General features: G+C 45.2%; 1 protein-coding gene across 5 annotated transcripts in view; it reads left to right on the forward strand.

Annotated features, from left to right (window-relative positions):
* Rel (nuclear factor NF-kappa-B family member relish) overlaps positions 1–25425 on the forward strand; it is a 112895-nt gene that overhangs the window by 61391 nt on the left and 26079 nt on the right. For all 5 annotated transcript variants that reach the window (XM_089584801.1, XM_089584805.1, XM_089584803.1 and 2 more), the window contains exons 11-12: positions 19352–19477; positions 20796–21111. In XM_089584801.1, the coding sequence (XP_089440927.1) occupies positions 19352–19477; positions 20796–21111 (442 nt within the window). The remainder of the gene's footprint in view (positions 1–19351; positions 19478–20795; positions 21112–25425) is intronic.

Genomic DNA, 25425 nt, shown 5'->3' on the forward strand with positions numbered 1-25425 from the left:
GCTGTCTGGGCTTACTAGTAATTACGGGTGGCTTTTGTTTTCGCCAGACATTTGATCTCCAGTATGTTTTCGCACACGCTTTTTTTCTCAGAGATCTGTGTGTTATCTTCTCGTTATTTATTGCTTATTTGTGAAGCCTTATAATTTCGCAGCTTGAGGTCGTACAGAGGGTAGCTCACTGTACTTGACCCGCAAGCAATTTTTTGTGAAACGAATGGAATACATGCATACTTACATGCATCAATGTATAGATATGTGTGCGTGTGTTTGCGGCCTAAAGAGTATATAATTTTAGAGAACGGCACTTCTGGTAGAATGCCCAGTCTGTTTCTGGTGCTGTTTTGTGACTGCATTCCACAGCAAGGGAATGCAGGCTCCTTCGTTTGTTTATTCGCCTTTGCATAACAGCTTTTAGCCGTTGTAAGGCTGCAGCCACGCCTCTCTCAGCCCGCCTGTGCCCCGTGAGCAGTGTTGGCAGTGGGGGAGAAAGGTGAATGTCAGCTGTTGCGGCTGGATAGACAAGCGCTGTGATAACTCATTCTCTTTCATTGTAAAATTCACCGAGCTGCTCTGCGATACTTCTACATTTTTGCATTTAGCTCCTTTATTTTGCTTTATTTCTGGCCTTTTAAAGGCAGCTTGACCAAGTCTGTGCAGCCTGGCCTTTTCGAAAGGCTGCTTTCAACTGCATATGTTCACGTGACAGAGAAACCTTTTCTGCACCGATTAGCTTGCAAGTTAGTGGAACTTGCATGAGCTTTGTGTACCCACACTAAATCTGTTGATTTTGGAAAGCATATCGGGAGTTTTTTTTATGTCCCTTTCTTCTTGCAATACTATTGGCATCCATCTTTAGTTTAGTGTTCTAGCCCTGTCAGGAATGCCTCTGGTTGGCTTTTGGGCCATGAAAAGGAAACCCTCAAATCTTGTTGTTACCATGTGAAACTGTTGATGCCTTGTGGGGCTTGATAGTTGTTGGATTGTTACAGACATAACATTGCATAAGGTAGAGTGGCAAAGCCTGAACTATGGCCAGCCTCCTCCTGCTGATCATGTATGTCCTGGTTTCACTAGGCGTGCAGTTTTTATTGCACTATATCCTGGTGCAGAGAGTACAGTGCTAGTTTAATCTGTGCCATGCCTAGCATTGTGCCACACTGATTAGCATAGCCAGTATATTTTATGTAAGGAAATAGCAGTGTGCAGTTTGGCTCAAGTCGTTTTGGTCTTGCGCGTGTGCTGAGCAGATGTTGCTCGCTGGTATTTATTGATGTGAAAGTGAGAGCAGCACCTTGGCATTGGGCCTGGAGACTGTGCGAGACAGGGCAGTGGAGGCATAATGGGCTTACGCACTCATAGAGAATCATAGTAATGAGGCATACTTGTGGTGTGCTGTTCATAGTATCATAGTATGTTCGCTCTTTTGCACCACAGCCGTGTTGGTGCCTGCAAGCTCCTCGTTTACCCTGTGGCAGGTGTTCTGGACAAACCTTAGTGCTACCATACAGTGTAGGGCATTGCGTTTGCCCAGTCCTGACATGTGCATGCTTTGCTGAAAAAGCTGCTTCCAGTGTGCATACTTTGTTGAGGGATGAGTGGTGGCATGTCTTATCTGCATGTTGCATTCTTCAGCATGTCGCTTTGCTCTGCTGTGTGCTGAAAACTTTGGTGTAAGCATACGGACATACAGTCAAACCCCATTACAACAAAATGAACGAGACCCGCGGAAAATTGTGAAATCAGCTCGAAACAATGACAGATTGGACTGGATCGCTCATGAACAGCGTTTATCTCCTTAAACCAGTCAGCCTGGGCAGCTTTCATCGCTTTGGTGCTGCAACATCAGTGCCATGATATGATTTTCGCCATACTCCGTCGCTCTGTTGCATCGCAACCTGGTCCTGCAGATATCACTGACTGATCGCTCAGGGCCCTACTGGGTACCTTAAAGGGCAACTGCAGCACTTCTTTTAGAATTTTGTGATATTCAAGGACTCAAATCTACATAGGCTGTACGTAAAGCATGCCAAGTGTTTTCGCACTAGCATTTAAAATAATGACGTGAGCGACGATTGAAATTTGCGCTTCTCCTCAATGCACCGGAGGAGTGCAGAGAAACTCGGCGTGATGTCACGGAAGGTATGATTTCAAATTACCGCTGTCGTCAACTACACCCTGCCCTGACTCGTTAGACGCTGCCAAACAACTCTTGGCAGGGTTTTCTTTCGGTGGTGCTGGTTTTTTTCTTTCTAAGCAAGCGTTTGTGGGTTGGAAATGTAAAGATACCTTCGATGATGTCATCATGCGCCCCCAAGTGGGCGTTGTGCGCTGCGGAGAAGCTTGAAGGGCATCCGGATTTTAATCGACGATTACTTCACTATTTCAAGTGCTAGCCCAAAAAGACTTCGCATGCTTTACCTGCAGGTTTCACACATTCGACCCTCTTAAGCGCGTTGATTTCTAAAACCTATGCAGTTTCCCTTTAAGCATCCAAAAAGCAGCAGAAAAAAAAAATGATTCTTTGAACTTCTTAATTGCCAAGCAGCTGGGAGAAGCAGTTGATCTGCATATTCTTGCACTTCCACGCCATCACATCTCTCCAAATATTGACCAATGTTATGACATCACTGGCAGGCAGCTGCTTTCGTGCGCTCAGTGCTTGACAGCGGCAGCACTGCACAGTTGTTGAGTGCACGCAGTTGGGCCAAGCCCGAATAGGGAAGCCATGCTAGAGTGGCAAGTGCACAACGCCAGCCATATGAAGGGCCCAAAATAGGAAAGCAGAGTTTGCGAAGAAGAGTAACGGGAACAGCGAATGTATCTAAGGCAAGTGTTTTGCCAGCACTCTCATGATTAGGCTCCGAGGCGTCGAGCGTAGCCCTGAAGGTGGAGATTCGTTAACGTTGTCACTTTGCAGCTCAAATAAGATGAGGGGAAGTGAAACACTGGTTTGCATCAGCGAGGAAAGGGTCAAGGCTACGAAGGGTTTCCTTTCATGTCTGTAGTCCTTGCCTCAAAGAACCATGCCATGTTAGAGCATTCAGGGTCTCACTCAGTTGGCTGCTTCTAGAGGCCCGTGTACTGTGCGATGTCAGTGGATGTTAGAGAACCCCAGGTGGTCGAAATTTCCGGAGCCCTCCACTACGGCGTCTCTCATAGCCTTAGTCGCTTTGGGACGTTAAACCCCATAAACTAAACCAAACCAAACCTTTTTTTGCACGTTAGGGAGGGAAGACACGACTGAAACAAATTCCACGAACCATAACTACTAAGGCTTGTGCAGGAAAGCATGTGCAGCACTAATTCAAGCGTACATTCATGCTTGGTGTATGATTGTGCAGATCTGTAGGGTATGTCAGCCGTGCTAGTTGAAGTGGATACTGGCTTTAATGGGTGTTTTTGGTGAAACTGAACAGGATATTAAACTCTGTAGCATCTTTGGATGTACAAAAATAAACAAATTGGCAGCCTTATGCTTCTTACATTGCAAAAGTAAATTTTCAGGTTCACTTCTACTCTGCAAAAACTTGGCTCAAGTGGTGCCCCACTACGAAATTTTTTTTTGGAAGGGGAGGGAATTAATTGCATTAGTTTTAGAGCACAGCTCTTTGGCTCAAATTCTTTGCCTGAATCTATCGAAAAGCTGAAACAGCTGATGAGCCGAGCTCAAATTTCGCATTAGGAAGTAACGTAATCGTTGGCAATTTTTTTTGTGGTTTGCTGACAGTGGATTGGGAATACTTTGTTGTAGTGGAAGTTTCGTTACGGCAGTGTTCATTGTAGTGGGGTTTGGCTGTAGGTATACTTTACAGTACTGCCATTGTGAGCGTTTCTTAACATGTCATTGTCGTTTGCTCTGTTGCGATGGCAAGTATTCTCAGTTTTGTGGCTCGCACTGTAACTCCATTCACGGTCTGCACCAAAGATATGTGATGGTTGAATGACCGCAGCAGAAAAGAAAAAGAAAGCATGACAATAGTTTCCAGTCAGGCAGAATGAGTAGACGAAAATTTTCCTTGTGCGTTCCAGCCATCACTTGCACTACTTGAGATAATTAAATTTAATGCTTAAAATGCAGGTTTCCATTGGGTATGCTCCTGCGACATGCATGGCATTCAGGAGTTTGGCTGAGTTGAAGTTAAATTTGAGAAAGTTTACCAGTCTGTCTTCAATGCTAGCAATTGCCAAAACTACCCCTGATTTGAACTTTACCAGTTTGACGCGCACCAAAATATTGGCCTGGTTAATTTATTTGATGTTTCAGCAGCTTTAGGAAAGGCTAGTGATTGTGTGGCCGTGCATGTGCATGTTCTTGACGTAGTAGGTTGCGGCCAGCATGAATTCACTTTCAGTGTTCTACTATATCCGTGCGAGCAGCCACAGCAATCTAAATAAAAGCGCTAAAAATGCCAAAGAGCAGCTCATGATATGGAAAAATGAAAAAAACAAATGCCGCTCAGTTGTGAATAATCAGCACTCTGAAATGTCCAGTCCCCATTGACAAGCATGCACTGGGGATTCGAGCATAATTGGAGGTGCCTCTGGGTCCTTCAGCCCTGAACATTTCAACTTTTGGAGCAGTGTAACTCGCAGTTATTGAGTTGATTGTTGTAAGGTTATAGTAGGTGGAGACAGGATCGAAGCAAATTTGATAAATTAAATGAATGGAATTACCATCTGTCGTCATCACCTGAAGTAAGCATTGCTTTTCCGGGTGTGGTATGAGTCGTGGTTTCTTTATCTCGTGCGGTGTCTTTGTCCAAAGCAGGGTTCTTGTCAATCAGAATGACAGGGTATTCGGCAGGAATGCTTCTTGGGCCTATTTTGCTTTGGGGCAGGGATCTCTGGCTTTCATTTGGCAGACGTGGTGCGCACTGTTCACATCTGATTTACGATGCTTGGTTGTGGGTCTTCCTGTGTGCTGTTAGAACTTGTTGGCTGGCTCTCATCATTTCAGTCAACATGTAATGAGTGCAGCCCTTTGTTATTTATAGGCTTAAATCTACGAGATCTGATTGCAGCCTTGGCATGCATCATTAGCGGTGCAGTTTACATGACATGTGCATTCTCCAGAACAAGTGAGCTTTTGTGGGGCTCATGGTTTAGTGTTAGTGAAGGCTTGTTAATGCAGCGTTTTTTTTTTTTGTTGTTGTTACTGTTTTCAGTGTCCCTCCATCAATGATACAAGTGATGGACATATTTCTTGCTGTTGCAGACAATTGTTTGTGGTTTAGATTTTGTGCAATAGCTCTGTCATTTACTTCTCTGACTTGGCTCTCTGACCATGTTCATTTTATGTTGTATTCTGCACATTGCATTGTTCACTTCCCATTTCTGTGCTGCAGTGAAAAATCGCTTCAATTTGCTGATGTGTAGGTTCCGGTTTTTTTCTCCTCAAATTAGTCCGTCTGCCAGCCTTATTGGTTCAGGCAAAGCAGAATTTGCTTTCACTTTGTAATTAGGGCTCAATCCAAATACATTCCAGGTTGGATCCAGTTCATACTTGCACATTGGACACACTGCAGGTTATTGCCTCTATCACAGCCTCGACTAATTTGAGCAGAAACATCCGTAGCCACCTTTCACCTTGTTCCCTTAGTTGGATAGATGTTGTGATACCTGCGAACACTCTCCAGGAACCATTTTGTTGTGATGTTTGAGCTCTTGCTTTGCAAGCCAGCTGCTTCCATGTGCAGTGCAAACTGAGGAACACACTTGTGTCCCAGTTGCAGTCTCTTTGACCCTTGGTGCCGAGGGTGATAATGCGTTGTGTGCATGCATTGTGCATGTGAGCACAGGTGTGTGATTTGCAGCACATAGTTATTTCTTGCGGCGAAGAATTTGTTGTAAAGCCAGCGAGAAAACTGTCATCCAGTTCTGTTAGCTTCAAAGGCAAAGTGCTGCTCATGATAGCATTGTTCATTTCAAGAATAAATCGATTTTTTTTTTTTCTCGAAGCTTTGTTCTTAATTGGGCTTAGAAATGAGGCAGGCTTTTGCTTCTGTCCTCATTGATATGCACCATTCCTACTATCACCGTTGAGACGGCAAGGTCCCAGACCCTCCTGATCTGAACAACTCCGATAGTAACCACACCTCTTTTGTTGGGGGCTTAGCACAGCTGAAACAGGGCGGCAGTCCGTCTTGTTCGAGTGCTGCCGCATTGGTTTGGATGCACTTGTTCCACCATCCCCTTTCTCTGGTGGCTTTCAGTGCTGTTGTGCGATATTGGTCGGCATAACTGTTGGGAATGCTCGCAGTGGTGTGGAGGCCCATGGCCTTGACTTTTGCTATCACACTATGAATACCCAATTGGTGTTAACATAAGCCATTTTCACCATCCTTCTTAAAAGTTCCCAGGCTGCCTGGTTTCCTGCCTGGCACCTGCAGTGGCCAGGCACTTGAAAACGTTGGAGGGCCATTGGAGAGAAGCTCTCACTGCTGCAATATCGTACAAGCCACACTGCAGGGCCCAGATGGAAGCCTTGATGCCCTGGGGACTTTTTGATCAGATGGTGTGCAAGGAAGTGATAAGAAAATTTATCACTGAGTCAATTGGCATTCATCTAAGATATGAAATATGTGTTAGTACTGGCAGCCCAAGAGATACCTCTCTGTTAGGTCATTTTTACAAAGGCAGTTGCACCGGTTTGTTCACAGTGCTGCCTTTCCCATACAGGCAATCTTTTGTTTTGCCTGACCTCTCATATCTGCTCCTCTCCATGGCCTTACAGTGGAGCCTTAGGGACAATCCTATTTGAGCAGCAAATGTGTACGTGCACAGGGCTCTTGCTCCATAACATAAGAATTCGCACCTGTGCTCATCTGGCATGACTGCTGTCGAGGCAGCAGCGACACACTCGTGTGCTCTATCGCTGGTGCATGTGCTATGTCCATCTACTGCCGCCTCTATGCAAACCTGTCGCTTAGTGTATCTTGAATCTATGCGCTCTGTTCGTTAGGGACACCACGTCATATTACACTTTCATTACATTTTGTAATGTGCACCCAAATATGCACGTCACATCACAGTATATATAATCAATGGTTGTAATGTAGGACATGTTCATTTGAGGAGAAGGGCTTGAGTAAGGTTTGCCTTTTTTGCCGTAACTTGTTCACAAAAATTTTGAAAAAAAAAAAAACGAATTTCTGAAAGCACCAGATTTGGTGTCTATAAAGTCTTTGTGGTTATATCCCAAAAAGTTTCCCCAAAAAAACAGCCCTGAAGGGACTTCAAAAAATGTTTTTGTGATCGTAGGTAGGAAAAAACTGTCCGGAATTTCCGTGAAAATGCCAGTTGTCTCAAAAGTGTTGTTTGACGCAACTGCCCTGCTTGCAGAAAGCGTAGCATGACAATGGCTTCATGAATTTTCATGCGGTTTGTTGCATTGTGTTCCTTGATAAATTCTATATGCAGTGACGTTCCTGTATTTCTGAATTATTTCTCTTTTTTTTTAACTCTGTCACTAATTTGACGTGACAATAATCAGTACATTGTGCAAGCGTGGATATGAAATTTCCTGTAGAAAAAATCGGGCTGCTAAAAATATTTGTAAAATGTCATTGCATGAACGATTTCATTGGGTAAAACTTAAGAGTGTCTGCAAGCTCCTACCACGTTTTGTTGTCACGCCTGGCTTTCTGCAAGTTCGGTGTAGCAGTGAGACATATAAAAATTTATAATTTCAAAACTGCCTAAGTTATTGCTGTGACAGAAGCCAACAGCCTCAGAAACCAAGGGGCAGAGGGGATTTTTAATTAATTTATTTATTTTGTGGTGTTGATCAATTTAGAATATTACTGAATATGTTATCGATTAAAGGTAATTGATTAGAAAAGCAGAAGAAAAAACAACCACATGCCGCCGGCGGGATACGAACCCACGACCTCCGAATTACGCGTCCGGTGCTCTACCTCTGAGCTACGGCGACGGCTGTCAAATCTTCTGCTTTCGGGGGTATTTATGTTTACAAGTAACCTAACCTTGAGAGTGTTCATCAGCGCCACCCACGTTCATAAGCGGCGGACGTAGAACGTCCTGAGTTACCGCAGGTGTGACGTAGAACGTCATCGAACGGTGAAGGTGGAAGCTGCGTGAGAACCCTCTTATGCTTCCTATGGCGTGAAATTTGCTGTGAAATTTTATATTTGAGCGCTCAGTGGACTTCCATATAGACCTTTGCTTTGGGCGAGGGAGTTGTCAAAACACCTCCTCTCTGGACTGTCGGAAACCGGTTCCGCCGCCGCTTCCACCGTGCTAGCGCGAGGTGCTCACGGCAGTCCAGTGAACAATAAGGCAGCGCCCAGGGAGCCCTTGTTGCAAAGGTCTATAGGCATGCCAGACTTCATTCAAAAAATTCCACCTCCGATCCCCGTATCCGGGATCCCTCTTAAGTGATGAAATTGAAAGATATTACATTCAGTTCAGAGTTTGAAATGTCCTCCTTTTTTGGAGCATGTCAGTCTTCAGTGCAGTCCTCGCTGGCAGCAGTACACTTTGGCTAATCAGTGCACTAGTTTCTGCATGCCGTCATAGAATAATCAGGGCATCTGTTTTGCTCCACCCACCTTAGAGCGCCTACATTTCATCTTTGGTATTCTGGCATGTATCCAGCATAAAAGAAACTCTTGAAGAGTACATGGTTTGCGTCTGACAAAGAGATCATCTATGCGATATTGCATTGCTACCAACAGGTGCCCTCATTCTTTCATGATGGCTTGCAGATGACCTTATAACCTAATAATTAAGAGGCACTTAGAAAACACGACCTATTGAACACCCCTTGTGGCTACAGTAAGTGCTGCTTGAAGTCGCACCTCTATCTACAGATGGCTTCTTGAGCAGCTCTCAAACAATCTTAGGTGTAGCTGTTGCAAAGAGCCATGGTGATAAGTACAGCCGCACTTGCAAGAAAGTGCTCATGCAGTGTTAGGCCCCATGAAACAAATCAAGAGAGGAGGACCTCTCATTACTCGTTCCGTGGGGTTTTGCCAAAAGGCTGTGTTATAAAGCCATGCAGCAAGCATGCCTTGTGAGAAAGCAAAACTGGGGAAAATGTGTATGCTACTTTCTCCAGTCAGCTGCTATTCATGTCATAATGTCACATGGAGTCATCCTTTCAGTATACCAAAAGGGTGTTCAGCTGTACATGCTATAGCTTTACGGGCTTGCCTCTCTCCGAGTGCTTCATTCGTTGTGTACAGTGACAGTTGCTTCACAGATTGCTACTTGCCTGTCTTGGCTTCCAGACATTTGGCCAGACAAAGACATCGAAGAAAGTAACTGCACATTTTGCCCACTCTTTTGTGAGTTGCGTTGACATGAATGAGTTTTGCATTGCAGTTCCCAGCAGCGTTATGTCGTTTGTTGTCACCACATAAGTCATGTAAATGTGACTGTAGATATTCGTGATATTCATTCAACCCCTATGACTTTAAAGAAAGAAAAAGAAATGTTCGCGTGTTTACAACTCAAGGCATGAAAGCAGATGGCATAACTCATGGAGCATAAGTAGGATAGCAAGGGTGCCCACTGTGCTCTGTTGAGAGCTCAATGCAAAAGGCAACTTGGAAGAGCTTAGTTTGAGAATGTGATGTTCCCCCGCACGAGGGGGGGGGTGGCACTCAAGCTAACCTGGGCATGCAGGCCTTGGCATCACTGTCACTGGTACATCAAGCAAACTGTTGTCTGTACACTCTGCTTTTGTGGTCACTAGTTGTGCACGTTCCCCCAGTTTGATCTGACAGATGGAAGGTTAAACTTCCTTCATTGTTTAAGGTTCCTAGAATTTAGCATTGAGTTTACTTTCATGCAAGCTCAGTGCTTGAAGTCCAGTTTCAAGGCTTTTTTTCTCTGGAGGCCTTGCTGTTAACAGCCAAGGGTGAAAACAAATCTAAGGAAGGTGTTTTTCTCTGCTACTGAAACAATTCAAGCACTTATGGTGCATTCCAGTGGGCGATCGGGAGCAGTGGCTCTGAGCAGGGAAGAGTAGAGCATTAGCACAACGAAGGAAGGAGTGCTTGTTCTACCACTGGAACTGCTTCCCAACCTCTCTCTGTTTGCATGCTAGCTAAAACATGACTGTCGATCATGTTTTTCGTTTTCTCGAGTGGTGCTTTTGGCAATTGTCCACAGGCATTCCAACAGCTCCACCGTTTCCTCAACCTTTTCCGGCATAGGGGCCGAACCCGAGTCTGTGTTGAAAAAATTAAAACTACCAAGCCTTTTCTTTTTACAAGATGTGGTGCCCTCTGGGGAGTGCACAAAGTAATCGGAAAAATACCAGTGAATGCCTAAGGCACAATTTAGTCTCCTTCCACTAGGTGCCAACTGCAGGTGCAAATTGGCAGGTGTGGGCTTGCAGCTGCAACTTGCACCTGTTGCCAGCACACACCGTGCATATGTCGTATGAGCTTGCAGTTTGCTTTCAACCTGTAGAGCTTGGGAGAAGGAAGAAAAAGGCATGCTTGAACAGAGCAGTGGAACAACAACGAAAAATAACGGCAAGATCGTGACGTTTGAATGTCACGCAACTTCCTCCGCACTCCGCATTTTACGAGAGAGCAGCCCCGACTGCTATCAACTACACTGGGCGCATTGGAACGACTCCTTTTCTATCTTGGGTTTGAATTGCCCTCACACCCCCCACTGGCCCACTGGAAGGTGCTTGCTCCTGCTGGAGCACTTTTGGGAGTAGATGGTCACTCTTGTGAGATAACTTGTGTGAGTGCCGTTGAGTGGTTCTGTTTGCGCACTGGAATGCACCATCAGTCTGTGTTTGTTGGTGTATTTGTTGCCCATGTAGACGCGCTTATATTTTACGATTACAATATCTTTATTGCAAGTGATGAGCTGACTGCCACGCTTGAACACCCTGTGTCCGGGTTACTGACATGGTTTTCATGGTTTTTGCTGCCATTGACTGCTCATCCCTCATGCTTAGCTTCCCGGAGCATTTGCACACTGCGGAGGCACTCACAATGAAGTGGGCTGGGCATGAGCCTAGCAGCTGGGGAAGCTGAAAATTCTTATCCTACTACACTAAAAGTTACATGTGCAGATATTATATATATACGAGGTCTGTTAGAAAAGTATCCGACCTTTGGCCGTAGAAAAAAAACTTGCATAACTGGAGCGTTCCAAACCTAGTCACCTTCAAAGTAGTCTACTTGGGACTCCACACACTTCTCCCAGCAGTGCTGCCATTTTGGGAAGTATTCCGAAAAGGCCCCTTTCGGAATGGAGTTTAGCTCAGCTGTCGTTGCAGCCATAATGTCCTCTCTTGTCTGAAATCGCGCTCCTTTCAATGGCCTTTTGATTTTGGGAAACAGCCAGAAGTCACAGGAGGCTATATCAGGAGTGTAAGGAGTCTGTTGAACTGCAGCAGTCTGGTTTTTCGCCAAAAAAGTGTGAATCAAGTACGAGGAATGTGCTGAGGATTGTCATGATGGATGCGCCAATTTCCTGTTGACCTCAACTCCGGGTTCTTGCGCCGCACAGCATCACGTAGGCAACAAAGGACATCCCTGTAGTACTCTTTGGTCATTGTTTGACCCTGTAGAGTGCGTACTCGTGGTCTGCCACACAGAGGGTATCAAAGAAAGCAGTCAGCATCACTTTCACATTGCTGCGCACTTGGCGGGCCTTCTGAAGTCTTGGTGACGTGGAATGCTTCCACTGTGACGCCTGGGATCTGGTTTCCGGGTCGTACCTGTACACCCAAGACTCGTCACCAGTTATTATGATGTTGATGAAGTCGGGGTCACTGTTTGCGGAATCCAGCATGTCCTGTGAGACTTCAACACGAAGCTGCTTTTGCTCCACCGTGAGCAGCTTCGGCACGAATTTCGCCGCAACGCTCTTAATGGCCAAATCTTCGGTGATAATGGAATGTGCGGAAAAATTGATCATGTCCACCTCTTCCTCAATTTCTCGGATAGTGTCACGACGGTCCCGCATCACCACAGCGTTCACTTCGGCAATGACCTGGAGATTTCGGCATGTTGATGGCCGATTGGAGCGTGGCTCGCTCTCCACCGATGTGCGGCCATCTTTAAATCAATAGTACCACTGATTAATCTTTGTGCTGCTCATAGCATTGTCACCGAAAGCCGTCTGAATATTCTGAATGGTTTCCACTTGGCTGTCGCCCAGTTTATGGCATAATTTGATGCAGTAGCGCTGCTCCTGTAACTCCGCCATTTTCCTTGCAATAAAAAACCGACGAGAGCACTGCGCACTGCCTCACTCAAATGCTGCGTCCCAGCGACTGACGCTATCGGCAGGCGGGAAAAAATTCGTGCATGCGCACGAAAGTTCAAGGTCACGTGATGCAAGCGCGCTTGTTTCATATCCATCAGGTGTTTGCAAAAAAAAAATAGTCAGATACTTTTCTAACAGACCTCGTATGTATAGTAGGATACAACTTAAAAAAAGCAGCAGTTGCAAACACTGGGCCATGGTCCTCGGCGTCTTGTATTACTCCGCCGGCCAATTGCAACAGTAGACAAAATCAGCTTTTTAATATGTGACTATATCAAAACAATCCGCGTATCAATATTCTAGAGCTCGTAATTTTTTTCTCCTCATAAGCTGCTTGTTTAGGATACAAGAAACGTTTAAGCAGCGGGCTAATTTTTTGTCATGGAAGAATTCTTTGTGTGGAGGCTCAGTGTGGATGGAGCTTCTCTGCAGACTTAAGTTGTATCTGACTATAGAAGGCCACATGCACTGCAGAATTTCTTGCACGGTTGTCACGTGTTTCGTTGGGTTTGGTGACATTTGTGCACCCATCTTGGTTCCTAGGGGCTTTCCATGGGCCCAGATGACAACTCTTTAAGTACTGTCATATGTTTATGAAGTGAAATTGAAATGACAGACACTTTGCATACCAACAGGATGAGCGCTATCTTACAACTTAAAGAATTGGAACCGAAAATACCTGCTCGAAGAAGCTAATGCACATGCTCAGCTATCCATTGCCAAACCCAGGCATTTAACTTGTGTTGAGTGTCAGCACAATGCCTCCTCACAGTAAAGTTAATCGCATTTTTCAGTTTTCAACCTTACATTGCATGCTTTATATTAGGCTCATAACTCGGTGCTGTGTGCTGTGTGTTCGTTTTTAATTACTTATTTAGTTAATTTGGTATTTGAGCAGAGAACAATGACAGTCCTGTGTAGTCACCTTTCATATGCAGCCTCTATCAACTCTGCTTCATTTAGTGTTCGCTTTTCGCCGAGATGTGTCTGTCTTTCATTTCTTGCTCTCTGGGGAGTCAGCTGCCGGCTTTGGATGGTCTTGCGCTAGCAGCATGCTTGGAATGCACGCGCTTGACTGGGATGGCTGTAGAGAACACCTCGGGTTTGCCCCATGCTGCCAAGGTGCTGCTCTGGCTTGTACACAACAGCGTTTTAGTGGACTAAGGGTGGACAGGTTCGAAGTGCCGACGGTGAAGTGTTTGGGTATCATACCTCAGTGTTTTGATGACCTTAAGTGAAGCCGTTAGGCTAGCTGATGGCAATCACCTGTTGTTCGATGGTGAAAGAAATTTCAGCTGTGGCTTTTCTTGGGTTTGCCGAACTCTCTTGGGTGGCTTCAAGAGAGATGAGTAAGCATAACCTTGTTGCGGCTGAAGTGAGGAGGGAAATGATTTCTTCGTTGCGACCACCATTTTCACTAACCTAGCGTTTACTGCTATACAGCCACCGTAACGTAAATTTCGCCCATTATGCACTGCCAAAGATAAACAGGTGTTCTTCCTGAGCACATCACATGGATATTATTTATGACCCGTTACTGACGTCTGACCCTACAAAAAAAAAAAAGTGGGCTTTTGTGCAGATAGGTCACAGCGGTTTTGTGTGAATGTTTGTGTTCAGGTAGGGTGGAAAAGTTCGGAAGCAAATGGAGGTGGTGGGCTTTAGGTGCAGAGTAGTTGCACCAGGTTTGTTTACAGCAATGAACTTTTCTGCAAGTTAGCTGTTGTAAACTTCATGGGATCATCCAAAGGATTCTCTGTGACATCAACTCAAAACTGCCTTTGCAACTATGCTCTTTGTGCATGTTGCAAAGGCACATCTGCTGTTAATGCATGGCCCTGAATGATGACTGGGAGTTGTGGCAGTGTGGCAGATGTCTTTGGATGGAACCATTTTTGCGTATAAGTTTTTACACAGGACTGCAAAAGATGTCACCTCAAACAGACAGGCCAGTGGGGTGCCCCTGCAAGGATACCTTCATGTGGCATCAGTTTATGACGCACAGTTTCAGTGCTACAGAGCTCTAGCTTTCTTCAGTGGATGCAGTACCCTGAGGCTGTTAAAACAAAAGTTTTATCACTGTGCTGCTGAAGGCACCCTGTTGTGGCCAATCTGCAAACAGCCAACGTGTCTTGTCTGACCAAAGTGGCCACTTGAAGCTGGTGCAGTGGAAAGTGGCACTGAGGATTTTTGTATTAACAGCCTGTCAACAGATTCCAATACTTGTTCTACAGAATTATAGGTTCAGCTGTAATTTCCTAGTGACAACTTACTCGGCCTCTTTTATATCAGGCTCGTAGTCACTGCACGCGAATGTTTTGGTTTTGGTTTTATGGGGTTTAACGTCCCAAAGCGACTAAGGCTATGAGAGACGCCGTAGTGGAGGGCTCCGGAAATTTCGCCCACCTGGGGTTCTTTAACGTGCACTGACATCGCACAGTACACGGGCCTCTAGAATTTCTCCTCCAAAGAAATTCAACCGCCGCGGCCGGGATCGAACCCGCGTCTTCCGGGTCAGCAGCCGAGCACCATAACCACTGAGCCACCGTGGCGGCCACGTGAATGTGAACTATTCTGGCTTTGGTGGTTTTCAAACTGCCCTTCCTTAGTCTCTGTGTATCTTCAGAGGAGTATTTTAGTTAGCTGAAGCAGCTTGTGCACATGGAAGCTGAGTGACTGCTTCTGTTGTTACGGCCTATTTGTAGTTTTCTGGAAAACCAAAGCCCTTCGACAACAGCGGTTGCTTTCTTGAGTGACACCATCAGGTAGTTGAACCTATGCACACTGTTCATGTTCAGTACAGCCAAGTTGTACTGCATCCTCTGCCACTGCCACACATCTTAATGCAGACTTGACGAGGGCGCTGTTGAGTACAGCACGCAAGCATGTGTCGGGAACGGGAAAAATATTACACTTTTAAAAAGGACTCCTGAGCATTTTATTTCTTTAACGCAAGCAAGGAATTGCAGCCATCAAGAACAATAATCCCATTTAGTAAGCATGAAAAGCTGTTCTTTTGGCCAGAAAAATATGATTTCGAGAATGTATTAGTCTTTTCACACCACAGGGTTCAAATCGTTGCATCGTACTTGACATCACAAAAAACTGCTGCCAGCCACGAAGTTCATTAAACCCTCGTTAACTCGAACTTGTAAAAACTGAAGAATTTTGAGCCACCGCCACTCCCTGTGCTGCTGCTTAGGCAGTGTCATTTTCTGTTGTGAGAGCGTGGAGGTGCCCACTCTTTCTCATGAGTTCCTTCTGTCAAGTGTACTTAGTAGCTGTGTTGCCGGGGGAAACAAATGCAGTTCTTGCTGGGCATCTCCGTGAATCCTTTGAGCATTTAAACTGGGGCTGTAGATGGCTGAATCGCACAAAGTACTGAGCGATACAAAGCACTGGTGATGGAGGGGCATGCATTGCTGTTGTTTTGCTGCCAACAGTCACCGCCGCTGACTGTTGGCTCTTTCATACGTACATTAATGAGCTCCTCATCTTCCTGATTATGTCTGCTCAAAAATAAACATAGGGTGGCAGAAAAGGCATGATAATCAAATATATTTTTTAACATGGATGCCTTGTGTAATGGGTTTTGCTTGGCGACGTTAACTATTGGCAGTGCCGCCACGGTGGCTCAGTGTTTATGGAGCTCGGCTGCTGACCCGAAAGACGCGGGTTCGATCCCGGCCGTGGCAGTCGAATTTCTTTGGAGGAGAGATTCTAGAGGCCCGTGTACTGTGCGATGTCAGTGCACGTTAAAGAAGCCCAGGAGGTTGAAATTTCCGGAGCCCTTCACTACGGTGTCCCTCATAGCCTGAGTCGCTTTGTGACGTTAAACCCCATAAACCATAAACTATTGGCAGTTGTAACTGTGCACCCGAGTTTATGCATGCCAGTTATGTGCAGGATGTGCAGGTGGCCACATTGTCATAGCTGCATTCAGGTGCGTGGCGAGCGGGGTTGCAGGGCCTCCCGAACTTTCGCACCTTCGTGAAAAAAAATTCTGGCTGCGTGCACTGTTCATTTCCTGCATTTACTGCTGGGATACATAAAATTCTAAACAACAGTATTATCATGGAAACATCTCTCACATGTTCCATTTGGGGCCATTCAGCATTGTGAGTTGCCAGTTTTATGTATTATCAGCTGTCATATGAGTTTCTCAATTTGGGACCTCTGAATGTTTGGGAAGTCGCAAAACAAGGGTCTTCCTATTTATGTAAGAGGGCTTTGTTGTGACAGAGGCTTGAAAGTTTTACTGAACCCCTAAAGCTCTGAAAGCTTCAGTAAAATCCTTAATGTTATGGGGGGCCTTATGACCGTTATAGTTTCAGTAAAAATTCCTAAGGTTATAAGGGCTTGTGCTGAAGGCCCTTATTTACTCTTCTTTTGGTGCTGGGCCCCCCAGCACCATTGGATCTTCTACTCCAAAGCTGACATGGATCACTCGGCTGCAGAGAATCCACTTCTCTGCCCACCTGGATCACCTCATACACGCAGTATAGTTTACAGACGATGATGTCACACACATTACTTAAGTGGCACTGGGCAAGGCACTTTGTTTTTAATTCTTAAAGAACTATAGACACCTAATTTTAGTTGCACGTTTTCTTCCTCCAAATGGTGCATTAGACATTAGAATACGTGGATCGCCTCGTGGTATTCGCCTACGACTGCTTGAATTATTGAATTTCTTCTCTCATGCTGCATCGTTTTCAGCTTCATCAGTCGAGCGCTGGCTGTGGCGTGTAGTTGGACTTTAGGCCATGTGAGGCATGAAAAAACTGCAATATAAACGCTGATACATAGTCTTAATTCACTATAACACTTAAACCAACCTGTTTCAAGAGCCCAAATGATGGCAAACGATGTATCAGCAGTTATATATATCGATTTTTTTCCTGCCTCGTGTGACCCTAAGTCTAACTACATGTCAGAGCCACTCTTCGGTTGAAACCGAAACAGCATCAAGAAGAAATTCAGTTTTAAATTATTTAGCAGTCATGGGCAAAATATCACGTGGTCATTCATGCGTGTTAATGTCTAACGTATTATTTTAAATAAGAAAACACAGAAGCAAAAATTTGGTGTCTATAGTCCTTTAATAAGCAAACACACTGGAGAAAGGATGATGGTCATTGCTGATGACATTGTTGTGCTATATAACTCGGGGGACAGTTGCAAAGCATGATTCAAGACCTACACAGACAAAGCAGAATGATGGGTCTAAAAATTAATATGCAGTAAACTAAAATAATATTCAACAGTCTCAGAAGGGAACAGAAGCTTACTATATTGTTAACGAGGTGCTGGAAGAGGTAAGGGAATACATTTTCTTACGGCATGTAGTGACTAGATCCAGACCACGAAAATGAAATAACTGGGAGAATAAGAATGGGGTTGTTTGCATTTGGCAGGCTCTCGGGTGAAGATGAAAGTATATAAGAGCAGTATCTCACCAGTACTCACCTATGGGGCAGAAACTAGGAGGCTAACGAATAAAGTTCACCTTAAATTGAGGATAGCGCAGTGAGGTACGGAAAGGAAAATCACAGGTGCATTGTTAGAGACAGGAAGAGAGTAGAGTGGGCCAGGAAACAAGTGTGAGGTAATGATTATCGGGACAGCACAAAGATGTGGACGTGAAGAGAAGACACAGACAGGGCGCTGACTTGCAGCTGATTTCATTGAGGCGTTGCGACTGCTTTTATACTGTGGCAAACAATCTCGACTGAAAACACACAGGCAGTGACAGAAACCCTGTGTGTGGCAGTGGTGACATTCCCGCTTCCACATCTTTGCGCAGTTCCGACAATGTTGAACCAACTACTCAGGCTTCCACTCTGTGAGTTAAGGACTTTCTGTTCGAGGGGCATGGGCAGGGCATGTATTGGCAAAGGCAAGGTATCCAATGGTCTCTGTGGGTAACAGAGTGGATTCCAAGAGAGGAGGCAAGCATAGCAGGACGCAGCAGAGAGTCAGGTGGGCGGATGAGATTAGGAAGTATGCGGGGAGAGGTGGCAGCAGCTGACACAGGACCAGGGTTAATTGGGGGGATATAGGAGAGGCCTTTGTCCTGCAGTGGATGTAGTTAGGCTGATGATGATGGTGTGCAGTTTGCTTTTCATAAAAGTCATAGCAGGGCAAGAACTAACAATAGGTCAGTGGCATGGCCCTAAATATTCTTAGATAACTGTTGTTGCTTGAGTTTGCGTTTCACTGTTGCCCCTTTTTGGCGTCACTGGGGGCAACACAGGCTGGGCATGAAGCCTTGTCAAGGCCCACGTCAGAGTAAGCGTGATGTTGTCTACTTTTCTTGAAGTGTCGGTCAGCAAGTGGTCGGCTGCCAACACCTGAGATAGCAGACTGATGTGTGGAGCCCAGAAGGTCTGATTTTGTTGATGAAGGGCAAGGACAGAGTCGGGATCATTGGTTGTGGCAGCACCCAAAAAGTTCCGCCGTCATGAGGCAATGAAAAAAAAATTGGTGGGGTGGGAGGAATCTTCCATACTCACCACTTTTTAATGCCACATGGTCATTTTGGTGTAGGCTCTTTTTATAAATATTTGAATATAATTTGGTGGGCCCAACACATGCAAGTACAGGATCGTGCACTAGAGGAAGGGAAGGATGACAAGCTGGATCACCTGATAAGAGCCACCTTATTCAGTTTTTAGCTGGGTGAACAGTGGACATGCGTCATGTGGGCGTTGTGGTGACACCAGATTGGTGTCACATGGTGGCTGCTCTGTGTTGCTGCGGGAAAAAAACTGCCGCTCTACAGGGAGTGGCTGGCATGCCCTTATTGCACCTGCCATGTGCAGTGGGCGGATTATGCGGGATACAGTCGCTGCATTTTTGTGGCTGTCTGACCGCGTGTCTTCAACACAGAGCACAGTGCCTTTGATGGGCCCTCGGAGTGCCCAGAGGTGAGGGAAAAGAAGAATGAAGAAAAAAAGCACAAGGTTAGGGTTTTCGCTGAATGCTGTCTCTTAGTTTCCACCCCAGCTTTGCAGCCACGGCAGCTTGGTTGAGATAGTGGCCCCCAGTGGAATGGCTGTACAACTGCTGCCCCCATTTGCTGCAGCCACGGGTGAGGACATGGAGGAAGAGCCTCTGCTGAGTGACGACGAGATGGCAGTGCTGCATGAGAATCTGAAGGACTTCTATTGCCTGCTGCGGGAGGGATCTGCAAACCCCGTGCTCAGCCAAGGTAACTGACTGCATGTAGAGTGCTCTTCAAAAAAAAAAAAAAAAGGTTTTTCTCCTGGGCATTTGTTGCTAGCTATTTAAGTGAGGGAAGTCTGTCGCTAGAAGGCAACACTGCAGCAGTCACTCTAGCTTTGTTTGTCAGTTTTTGTGCACTGACTTGATGCCCTCATGGGATTGAATAGTTGCTCTTGCATAGCTGCTACTTTATGCGTAGTTCATCAGGCTTTATGTCATGATGCACGGCAGTATGTCATGCTTATTGTTTGGGTGATAGTACAATATATTTATTTGTAGTAAATCGGATGTAGCATGTGCACATTTTTATTTGCTAGCCAAGGTCATGCTTGTGCGTTTCCATTTGTCTACACACTGATGCACCTTTTTTTCTGGAATTCTTGCATGGAAACTGCTTTTTTGCAATCATATAAATGTGGCCCATATAAGTCGATGGACCAAGATTTAAATATCCCAATTCATTGGGTGAGAACTATGAAGTATTGTTGTGTTTCCTCTTGTACAATAGAAGTACCCTTCACGTGCATGGGTTAAGTCTTGTCTGAATATACTTTGCTCAAATTTTAGACACGAAAAACATGGAAAAAAAAAAGACAAATGCAGATTTAGGCATCAGTGGGTGAAGACTTCTCACCTCTCACCTCCTTTTCCATTTACCCAGTGTGACTCCGCATTGTGTATTTTATCATTTCCTCACTGTACAAATTTTCGCTGTCAGATTCTTATTTCTATACAGTGGTTTCTGACTTTCGAAGGACCTTAGCTGAGTGTAGGTGAGACATCAAATTGAGGGATATGCCATTTGCGAGATTTGTCGTAATGAAATTTTAGATAAATCACTTTCATTACTCTTTAAGAAGGAATTGTAAAGCAGGAGGAGAAAAAAGTAAAGCAAGGAAGTGTCGCCCCACTCAAATCTGTTTGTTTTTTTTTATTCTACAGAGCTGTGTGTGGTTCATTTCATACAAATGCTGGCAGCAACTTCAATTATGCGTGTGCATTCCCATAGCTGTCACTTCTGATGACTGTCATTGGAGGTATGCCATTTAGCTGGAAGCCTTTAATATATGTTGGAGTGCGTCTGTCTAGGACTTTTGCTAGCATTGCACTGATGAGCAACAGGACAGAGCGTTGATAGCTGCATATCGAAGCATGTGCCATTTGTAGAGGCCTGTGCAGTATCGTTCACTGCATGAACGATGCAGGGAAAGGTGCTGCTGGTGTTTGCTGCTCCTTTTCGAGACAGGTGGGTCAGACTTTGCTCTAGGCCTGTGTTGTTTAATGTGGCACACCTGTCGGTGCAGGCATGGCTGCTGACAGCCGCAAGCTGGAGGATTCTATGAGAAAACTGACCCTGAGTGGGGGTGAAGAAGGCGCCTGCTACGACCCTGGCAAGACGGACAGCAAGATGCCACTGTACGAGGAATTTAATAGCCCAAGTCACTATCGGGACGACATCTACAAGAAGAGGTGGGGCAATGCCAAAGGCAGGGAGCTTGGGGATGCAATGTATGGCCTGCTTTGCTGGTTGACTAAGCACCTGGTGAGGAACTGCTCGACCGACATCTTGATCAAGCTGGTCTCGGATCTGATCTCGCTCTGCGATGTAGACGGCAACAAGTGAGTAATCGGGGGCTCATTGCTACAGTATTGTGTATAAATCCCATGGCATGAAAACCACAAAAACATTAGTGTTATTCATGAAGATGGGGCTTTAGACTGTCAAGAAATTGTGCTTTCCGTCTTTGCGTGTCTTAAGTCTAGTGGTGATAGCTTCCAGAGTAAGTGATATGCACATAGCAAGTTCCAAAACCTTATCACATGCATGTGCACATAGGGAGCCTGATGCAGGCTACTGCTTATGTCAGAATAGACTTAGAGCCATTTTCTCACGTTAAACAATAGGGCATCGTCTGTGCATGTGTGCAAATCCGTTGCGGGAGGGTTCTGGCACAGCCACTAAGCCCATCAGCAAAAAGTTGCTCCGGCATAGTCGGAAAAATCAGTATGGTGCACATGCTGTTCAGGTGAACACTAAGGTGCCAGTCCTTTCAGCTTCCAGGCCTAAGTGCCTGATTGGCTCATCACATGGGGCAGTGCTTTCTTTGCTGAGTGAGTTCCTTGAGCTGCCGTAAAGAGTGATTTTATAGACACTTTTCAAGAGTCCTCTGCCATCAGTGGGTGAAATTAATATGCTCAGCTGTGACAGCTCCACATGTGTATTTAGAACTCCCTCGGGGGCCACTAGTCGAGAGGGGAGTGGTTACAGTGCAGCACGAAAGAAACAAAATGAAAGTACTAGTAAATAATAGCGTGTAACATCACATCAAATAGTGCAAAAACTCCTACTAATACAATGGCATTCATGAAATGATTGTGGTCATTAAAAGAGCTGTCTGCACGGAGAAGTGGCTCCACTGTTCGGAGGCTCTTGGCAAAAAGGGTGCAAAAAACATTTGTTCTATATAATGGAATCTAAATTTTAAAACACGCTCTACTCGGGAGGAAAAGTACCAGGGAGGTAGAATGACAGGGAAGGAAGTTGGCGGAATGGTGTGAGTAGTTCTTCTATGCCATCTGGCTCCTTTGGACAAATGTTTGGGTGTATGAAGAACTGGATGTGATGCTGCGAGACACCAGAACCAGTCAAGGCAGCATTGTGTCTATCTCCGCAAGGCTGGAGCAGAGTTCTGCTTGAGGGTTATTTTCAAACTTCCAAATTGGTAGGAAAAGTGTGTGCCAAGAACAGGGGATATAAAGTGAGTGCTTTCATTTATAGGAACTCTGTGTAAGAGTAATTTGTATAGCATTTTAAAATTATTTTCAGTGGCACATGTTTGCCTTGGTAACCTTTTTTATCTCGCAGAATGGCAAACAACAGTTGCAACTAGTTTCGCACTAGCTTCTAATTCTCATTAGTTTTGTTCAATTGGTTCTTCTGTTTTGCGTGTCCAGATGTTTTTTTTGTTTTTATTCAGACCGAATTTGTGGCTCTTAGCACATTTTTTGCATCAGTCGAGACACATGTGAAGGTAAAATGACAAGCTACCAACCCCTTTGTTTGGCGATACTGTTCTCCATCAGAACTGAAATGAATCTGATTGAGTTGAGATTCATTTAATTTGCTGTTATTGCAAGCCTAGTCAAGATCATTACATTCTTTTTACTGGGGTAGGCTCGCACTCATTCCAGCTTAGTGGTCTTCTTGCACGGAGCAGCTGCAGTGGTGTTTACAGATTATGCTGGCAAATGGAACAACTGTCGTACAACAACACAGACATGGCACTTGAGCTGTCTACAGACTAAAAGAAGTGGCTGGAATCTCAGTTTCCACTCAGTGGCTCAAGAAAACTGCTAGGAATAGCAAGTAGAAAGGTCAAGTCAAAACCGATCTTAACCCTTTGAAGGTTTTTGCCGTATATGTATGGCGGCGGTTTTCTGTCCCGCAAGGTCTTTGCCGTACGGGTACGGTTTCGATCTCCCGTTTGAAATTTTGCGCCAAAAGAACAATGCGTGCTCACTGGGGGGTACTGCCGCCTCTTAGGACTTACAAGAAGTGTTTGAATTTTGTGCTGCCTTCTTACGGAGATAAGCAGAACTTATGTCTAGCTTTAGCGCGGCGGCACGGACTGCGGCAACACCCCTTTTGTAGTTTTGGTTTCGCCGCGTGATCGCAACGGAGTCGCGCGAAATTTGAGTTTTCTTTTTGTCAGCACTATCTTGCAGGGGCTGCCGAAGTTGATTTCTATCTTCATTGGCGCTGCTCTTAGCTTGCTTATCACCGTTGCTCGCGAGGTATTCTCGCCCTCTGTGGCAACGCTTGTACGCGGTTTCGATTCCGCCGCGGGATCGCAACGGAGTCGCGCAAAACATGTTTTTTCTTTGTGGGCACTGTTTTGCAGAGGCGGCGAAAGTTGATTTCTATCTTTATTGGTGCTGCTCTTAGCTTGCTTATCACCGTTGCTATTCTATTTTATTGAACATTTTCCAGTTGTGAGTGATGCTGTCACCAAAGTACTGTTCCTAATTTTTTTTTACTATTTATTCTCGATTATATGCATTTTGTAGATTCAAGATCCGCAATAAAGTAATTTGACCACCTGGGAAAGTTTTCTTCAAAATAATTCGACCCTCAAAGGGTTAATGTCGTTCCTGTTTCACTGAAGACTGGTTTGGTGGAATTGGAAAGCAGTGGTTACATTTCAGAGAGCATTTGCCTTTGCAGCATCAGTGTTGTGGAGCCACGATAGCTTGATGGAGAAGTAGTTTTTCCAATTGCCTTTAAGTGCTGGAAGGTGTGCACCCTGCATGAAAAGCAAAGAAAGGGGCATTTCCTGACTAGCACACAACTCAAAAATCGGGGTGTGCTACTCGTGGGTGAATGTGGGAGCACCACTGTCTATTTGTCGTTTCAGACTGTACGCCTTTTACAAGTTGAGTGCAAAGTTGTGAGACTGCAGTAATTCAAGTGTTTTTCATGGCATGCTGCTTTAGCATTCTTTTAGAAGCAGTCAATGTAACTGGAGTTTGCATGTGTTGCGCAGTTTGAGAAACCATAGTGGCATATGTGAAGACGCTCAGCTACGCAGGGAAAAATTCGTCAGCTGCTGCACTAATCGTTTGTGGTAACTCTTAGTGGTCCACCCAAGGTTTGCGCATAGCCTTGAAATTCTTGAATACCCTTGATTTCCGGAAAACCATTTCAGTGACCCTTGAAACTTGAGAAATTTTGATGCACTTAGATTCCTTGGAAAATTCGGATCTATATTGATTATCTCTAAAAAGCAAGGTTACGTGGTGACTAAGAGTGCCTCTCAGATGGACCAGTGGAAGACAGGGAGATGATGGGCAAAGTCCGAAGCGACAGTGCAGCATGCAGGCAGACCAAAGTCACGAGTGTCTCATTTTCTTTGTCTCTCTCTCTCTAAGCGCCATAAATCCTTCAAGACATGGTTCTGGCTCTCCGTCCCCACTTTCCCCTTTTTTCTGTATGCATTTTCTTTTTATCCCAGACCATCCTCCTCTTGTGCAGACAAACTATAATGAATAAATTGCGTTTGAAGTGGAACCCATCCGGAGCGTATCATTTCCTCGAGAATTTTTCGGGCAGTGGAGATGCTTGTTTTTTCATTCCTCTCTTTGTCTTCCACTCTTCTATTTGCCACACGAGTGACGCTTTCCCTGAAGGCTTCGAGCGCATGCGACATCGTTGCGCCATTTCATCTTTGTGCTTTGTGCTGTGTGGTGCCAGTTAGAACTCTGTGACAGATGGGCAGGTGGCTGAGAGGGGACTTGAGCGATCTGCTTAGAGCAAAAGTGCATGTTGTGCTAGATGATGATTGATGTGGTGACAGTGGGTGAATCAACACTGAAAAGTTACCTGTAAAGCTCGAAGCATATCTCCAGGTCAACAGCATGCTGGCAAAGAGTTGCCTGGAATGCCAGCATGGGATCAGGAGGATTGCAGCAGAAAAGCAGGCAAATCAGATAAGGTAGGCATGGGAGCTGAAGCTTGAGAACTTGTGTGGCAAGAAGACAAAACTGCAAAGGATGCTAAAATTTCTGTGGGAGTCGGCAGGTGGTCTCTGTGAGGATGCTTAGATTAAGAAAATGCTGCAACGCTCCGTGTCAATGTTAACTTTTTCACCGAAAGTTCAGGGACAAAAAAGCAGAGCTAGTGGCCGTTGAGAGGGAAATTGGAGCCAAGCAAGGAGTTGAAGTATTCCTAATCCGTGTGGTCCAAAAAAAATTTCTTGCCCTCCTTGATTATTGCCCCTTTGTATCTTGCAATTCTTGAATTTTGGGCCATTCGTTCTGTACAAACCCTGGGTCCACCTGTTTGAAATTTCTTGGTACTGAATTGATTCTGAGTGAGGAGATGGAATAAAAAGCTGATTATGCAAGGGAGAATCTGCACTGCATTTTAAGGAGCTT

Source organism: Amblyomma mixtum, chromosome 3 (assembly GCF_055824585.1).
Source record: "Amblyomma mixtum isolate Tamu chromosome 3, ASM5582458v1, whole genome shotgun sequence".
Taxonomy (NCBI): domain Eukaryota; kingdom Metazoa; phylum Arthropoda; class Arachnida; order Ixodida; family Ixodidae; genus Amblyomma; species Amblyomma mixtum.